Source organism: Phoenix dactylifera, chromosome 4 (assembly GCF_051530095.1).
Source record: "Phoenix dactylifera cultivar Ajwa chromosome 4, Ajwa_hap1_PhDact_Kaust_v1.1, whole genome shotgun sequence".
Taxonomy (NCBI): Eukaryota; Viridiplantae; Streptophyta; class Magnoliopsida; order Arecales; family Arecaceae; genus Phoenix; species Phoenix dactylifera.
Window position 1 is genome coordinate 50,143,051 of NC_143193.1, and position 6,666 is coordinate 50,149,716.

The 6,666-nt window shown below is 37.6% G+C and overlaps 1 protein-coding gene across 1 annotated transcript; it reads right to left on the reverse strand.

Annotated features, from left to right (window-relative positions):
- Positions 1-297: 297 nt before the first annotated feature.
- LOC103720516 (thioredoxin M-type, chloroplastic-like) lies at positions 298-1,414 on the reverse strand. The gene is made up of 2 exons (XM_008810254.6): positions 1,044-1,414; positions 298-720 (listed from the first exon to the last, which is right to left on the reverse strand). The coding sequence occupies exons 1-2, from the start codon at positions 1,384-1,386 to the stop codon at positions 398-400; spliced, it is 666 nt and encodes a 221-aa protein (XP_008808476.3). The 5' UTR covers positions 1,387-1,414; the 3' UTR covers positions 298-397.
- Between the last annotated feature and the right edge of the window lie 5,252 nt (positions 1,415-6,666).

Genomic DNA, 6,666 nt, shown 5'->3' on the forward strand with positions numbered 1-6,666 from the left:
TATGTTTGATTTAATTCACACCTTTAATAATTCCATCCTCCAGTTTGGATCCCCTAACGCTATCCATCTACTGATTAAGGTCCATAACTGAGATGAGAAAAGGACTAGTATGGAAACTATAATTCGTAATCCATTAATTATCTACAATGAGTAGACTTTGGATCAGATGTTCACCTAATGATGACAAGTTCGATGTGCGCAATACCTTGCATTCTTTTGTTAAAATTAATTAATTTAGATTAAACAAAAAGCTTCTTTAGAGAATGTAGATTTCAGAAATATCAAAAAGAATACAAGAAGAGAAACTTGCAGACAGTAACTTTATGAAATTACAATGCCATGATGTAACATGACAACCATGGTCTACACTTACATGACCATACAATTAAGAACCTAATCACATTTCCAAATATTTGTCTATAATATCACACAAGGTGTTCTTTGGCACTGCTCCAATGACACTCTCTTTCTTGTCTCCACTCTTGAAGAGCAGAACAGTTGGGATGCTCCTAATCCCATACTTAGATGCAATGTTCGGGCAATCGTCGGTGTTAACCTTGCAGCAGATGATCTTTCCAGCATAGTCTTTGGCCAATTCATCGATCACCGGCGTGATCATCCGGCATGGACCACACCAAGGTGCCCAAAATTCTACCAACACTACTGGTGTCTCACATCCAATGACCATGTTGTCCCAGTTCGCATCATTGGCCACCAATACTGCAAATTCCCCATATTATTACAACAATGATCATTGAACAATATATACGTAAAATAGTAAGGTCCGAATCAAGATGTATCATGTTGTAGCCATTTTCTATTTCCAGTTTAGAAGCTAAGTGAAGAAATCTAAAGAACGAAATGAACTCTTTCACCATTTAAAGAAGCTTAGGACAGTACACTACCAAGGTTTCTCAGAAAATACGAAAGCAGCAACAGTTGGAAACTAACTCTTGATACAATCAACTAAAATAATGCTATTACTTCATCTTTGCCTTCATCATTACTCCAACATGAAAGAGCAAAAAAGACGACAAATTTACCTTCATCTACTGCATTTTTAGCTTGACAGACAAAACGGGAACGATGGTTATTAACTGAAGGGATCGATGTGGATGGAGTCGGCGATGATGAGAGGGATGAAATAGCTCTCTTTGATCCATGGCTTGCCGGCCAAATATGCCTTTCCTTGTAGGAGAAGGGGTGGTGGGCATGCAAAAATCTGGCTCTACTAGTTGCTGTAGTTGTGGAAGCAATGGTGCTCATTTGGAAACAGGTTTCGAAAGCCATTCCCCCTCCCTTGTTAACTTTGGCTGGTTTTGAAGAGAAGGTGGATAGAGGTGCTTGTGGTTTTAGGCACGGATTGCTTTCCCTCCTTTTGCTCATTGGATATCCAAAAGAATGCAAGGTGCTTAGGATCTCAGGCGTTTTGTGGATAGGATTTGTAGCTACACGCACCACCAAATACTATATATATATATATATATATGTATTCCCGAGAAGTCATGGACCAATCAGTCTTTGATCAATGGTGGTATCTATTCAGTAATGAGCAAAACTTGGGCCATGGTCTGCCAAGCTTAATTTCAGATAGAATAGGTCCAAGCCCATCGCCTTTGCCCAATTAAACATCATGACCAAAACTTAAGCCTGCTTTCTGGTAGAATCGTTGGACCAGGCTTGTTGTAACATGGGCCGCATAAGACATCCTGCAATTTTCTTTCTTTCTCTTTCTTCTTTTTCAATATTTTTCATCCAAAAAAAAAAGTAGCAAAGCCGTATTATCTATTTACAATATTTTATAGAATGATCGGCAATAAAAAATATAAATTTTTTGATATCATTTATTTTAAATATAGTATACTTTTTTTTGCACACTGCCAAATAATTTCTCTAGGACTATCATTCGTGCCTACGAGGCCTCCCATAATTCAGGTCAAAGGAACGTTAGAAGGCCTACAAATGCGAGACCCCATCATGTCACCGTAAGAACTATTTTATACAAATATATAATTGTTTTGAATATGGATTGTTTTGGGGGGCAAAAAAATCTCAGAAAAGCATAAAAGAGACCCATCATGTCACCATAAGAACTATTTTATACAAATATACACTTGTTTTTTTATTTTAAAAAAAGATCTCACAACAAGAAAAACATAAAAGAGGAATGTTCGGGCGCCAAATAATCTTGATAACAAATTGGTGAGAAGAAACCAAATGCCAAGAGAAACGTGTACTCCCACTTAAGTCATATAAGTTACGGAGTATAAATAATAGATATAGGCCCACAAGAGCAGTATAATAGACAAGATGTAGGCCCACAAGAGCAGTATGGGCATTCAGCCAGGGCTGGAAATGGATAGACACGGGCCGCTTTATACAGATTCTGTCACACCTTAGGTTGGTCCAATTGAAGATTTTGGATGTGATCTGCCTAAGCCTAACCCACATCTAACCTTGGTGCAGAGTAGGCAAGGACCACCATCCACAAAGTCTTGAATCTTAATCTCCATGGCCTGTCCTCAGAATTATTACATTGGAGTGGGGTCACTGGGGAATTGATTGGCGAATGGATGACCACGGAAGCTTCTTTGTGGTGCATGGAGATATGGATGATGCCTTCCAAAGTTCCAAATTTTATGAGAGTTGGAAAAGGCCGCATTACAAATATCAACCAATGAATCATTTCCTCTGAAACCGCGTTATGTTCGAAGGCACCATAAAGCCATTACTAATTGGGTCTAATTGCACCAGCCTGGATCAAAGCGACCTAGATTTGGTCTGATTGGCTTGATTTGGGAAAAGTCGTATACAATTAGCTTTGTCTGCTAGACCTACCATTGCAGAAGGTTAGGTCAATTTTGTGTCTAGATTTGCTCGGATCCGATCTAAATTGGCTTCGCATCTAGACATTCAGACAAAAAGACACGATCCATCATTTAATGGATCCATGTCGGGCCGACTCTCTTTCCAGGTCGCTTCCAAGTCTATAGAGCTAGACCTGGATTTGGGACCCATTCTTGACCCATGGGGCTCAAACATTTAATTTGGGTCGGACGTTCACATTACTCGAGTCATATCCCAAGTCTTGACTCAATTTGTTTGTACCCTTACCACCCTGATGTAAAATTTCTAAATGATCTGGTCGCAGAAGACTAATTCTCCAACTCAATCATGCATTTGCCTCATGACCAATTCAAATGTAACAAATTTGCAGACTACTACCAATTGTCCTCTATGCTTCAAATAGTCAATGGGTTTTCCACGCTGAGTAATTGTATATGGTCGACATGATATGAGCTCAAATTGTATAAGCTGGCAAGTTGACCCTGTCTCTGCGTTAGAATTGGTCAAAACACGGATGCTCGTGAATCATCCCTATAAAACTTACACCGCCCTCTTATATCTTAGCACCGTGCCACGGCAAAAGGTCCCATAACCTTTATTTTTAGGGTCCCCTACATTTCATGAGGACATTGCATGGGAACAGAAGGCTAAGTTGTGACCATTAGTATAGCTTTGTACATGACCATAATGTGATTATGGTCTATATTAAATGGGTGCTTGAGGAATCTTCCCATTGTTAATCTAAGCATGTTGATGGAAGTTTAAAACCGACGGCCTACACCAAACTATAAAGAATGAAATTTGAAATCCTCTTACAAAACAATAGCAAGATCTTAATCAAGTTCTTAATCCCCCTTTTGGTCATTGTTGTTAACTATAATCTTCCAAAAGTCATACTATAATCTTTGGGTATTAGACGAGGGCAGGGTGCAAGTTTGTTTGTTGGGAAGAATTGATGCTTCATTTGCCTTCTCCTTCCCTTAATGATTGGTACCTCATAACATTGGTCCGATTCTTTTTATCAAAAGTATTGATGAGGGATCACCTTCTGATATGGGGCCTTTGAAAGGGAATGCCGAACAAACAAAAGGTTTAGCTTGAAGGAGGCTAAATTTTAAAAGGTTCCGGTTCTTGGTCCATACTTTTGGCTTTGGTCTAAATGAAGCAATCAATGGATTTCTCTAAAAGGCAATAGAAAGACATTCTAGAAGGAATTTCTCTAGAAAGACAATAAAATGCATGCTCTGAAATATTGCATGGTTTGACCTTGATCTACTTCAACTTGAACCCAATCAAGAAGCTTCAAGGGTAGCTCATCGTCGACTCTCAATAGAATTTCGTTGTCTTCCAAAACAATCATCGTACCAGTTTATTGTAATTAAGATGCAAATTTTGATCCTATGGTCTCGATACATGGTCGTATACGTTCATTGGTGCCACATGAGATTTGTACCTTATAGATAGATAGATGGATAGATGAAGAGAGAGAGAAAGATGATTAAAGGCTTGACCTAAGGGGTCATAATTTTTCTTTCATTTTCTTTACCTTTGTTCTTCAAGGGAAGTATAATATTTTTTAGTTTAAAGTCATGGATAAGCTATAAAATTGTTCTCCAGCCTCACCATGATGAACGCAGTTAGGCACTCCGGCAAGTGGCATGCATTAGATGCCCTTGAAGATATAGCATATATTATAATAACTTTATCATATATATATATATATATATATTATTCTTTGGCGGGTTGCATAAGTTAGCATATGATATGATTATTTACCATAAGATATTATTCCTGATAAACCTTGAAATTTATATAATGCCTAAACTTTTTAGGCAATGTACTAGAAGATAGCATGGTACCAAAGAAACATCTCTCTAAATCTGAACTTAATTTTTAACTCTCATGTTAACCAATTTTTTTTATACCTAATATTTTTTTTAAATAAACTAATACTGGACAATGATTAGAAATAATTAAGATAGCTCCTGAAACCTCAAATTTAAAGAGTGCTTCTAGTTGCCCTCTTCTAAAGAAAGGAAGTGAAATGAGTGCTGATGATCAAGAATTAAATATAGCAATTATAAGACCTTCTGGATTTTAGTATGGCATTGTTTAAGATAAAAGGTTCTCATCCACATGATGCTCAATGGTCCCTGCAGTTGCTGAAAAATTAAAAAAACAAGGAGAGGAAAGCAAGGAAATGTTCACCTACAAATTTTTAGGCAACTATTAATCCATGCATGTCTACAAAGCCAACTTTTTTATGGTCAAACCTTGATTGCCTTGTAGTAACTTGGCAATAGGCTAAGCAAGTGGTATTGCCATGATGAACGAAGAAGCAGCTACAGTTTGTTCCCTTTTTAAAAACATAATTATGCCATCTCCAGGACACTATGGTAGCCAGCCAAGTGATCACCATGCGCAAGTTGAAATCTTGTGACTTGTAGGCAATTTAAAATACATATGGCCACCTACAACTTTACCAACTTGTACAACAATGGTTACAAACTTGGATTCATTTGCTGTAGCTCACCTACTTCATCACCATTGCCATCGACCCCAACCATCTTGAACCCCAACTTTGTTCTCCATCATCTAAGCCTCTAAGGTGAACCTATTGTCCCTTGAGCCTCAATCTTATAGACAAACCAAAGTGAAGAATTGCAACTTGGAATGTTGTATATACAAGTGCATCACAACTTCTTTGCAAGCACCTAAAAATCACCACATCATAATACTTTCTATAATTGGAGCGCAAACTTGTGAATCTTGTTCAATGGTCTAGAAGTTCATGATCTTGAAGGATCGATGTGCCCAAAAGGATCTGTGACACCAAAGAATATATTCATTTATTTTGGCTGGTCTTCATAAATAATGATAATAATAATAATCTAATGCTATATTTGCCTGACTATTGGAGATCCGGTCAACTAGGATTCCAGCCTAGCTGAACAAGATTGTGACTAAAGTGAGTAGGGATGGCAATCGAGTCGGATCGAACAACATTCAGATTGAGTTGGATACATGATAGATCAAAAATCTATCAACCCGAGCTCGACATATTTATTAAATAGATTAAAAATTTAGATCCAAAACTGTCCATTTTGTTAAACAAATAGTCTAACTCGATCTACAGTGAGTTGAAATAAGTTAAACCGGTTGAATGGTTAAGTTATTGCAGCTCTTAAAAGTGAGCTAAGGCATAAATTAGTGCAAAAAATAATAGGCTCTTGACCTATATAATCTGATTGAAGCTTAGAATTTAGAGCGAACCAATTCCAATATTTTACCAACCTCTCACTACACAAGCACGGATGACAACACAACTGACAAACCCCAATAGCTACCCTACCCACTAAAAATCAGCAAACGTGACAATATAGCCATTCAATTTTTTTTTGAAAAAAAAAAAAGCAAAAACCTCCACCAACCTTCATTAAACATATGAAGAATGATTACGTAAGCCCTTCCACTAAGTGAGGTAGAGAAAACACGCACAAAAAAAAAAAAAGCAGTCTTATATCCTATTTGTTTCCATCCAACGACCAAGTCATAGTTAAACTGAATAAGTCCCATGCCACATCATAGCCTGCTAGCTTTTTTGGTTTCCTCCAATCTTTCTACAGGGATTTAGGTGAATTCCGGAGCATCTCCAATTGCGTTCCAGCGACGCATGGAAAGTCGGCAAGAAAAAGAACGTGTCCCATATGCTCTGAGCTTGCTTTGTTGTTTAAAACTTGACTTGTCTTCAATTTATTTTTGATAGCCAACCACATAAAATTATTTAACTTCCCTTGAGCTTTGACCTTCACAACGCCA

Excerpts from the sequence above, each read along its gene's own strand:
- LOC103720516 (XM_008810254.6), bottom strand. The coding sequence starts at position 1,386 with ATGAGCAAAAGGAGGGAAAGCAATCCGTGCCTAAAACCACAAGCACCT. Across the intron at positions 721-1,043 it reads TAAAAATGCAGTAGATGAAG|TATTGGTGGCCAATGATGCG; the intron begins GTAAATTTGTCG and ends GGGAATTTGCAG.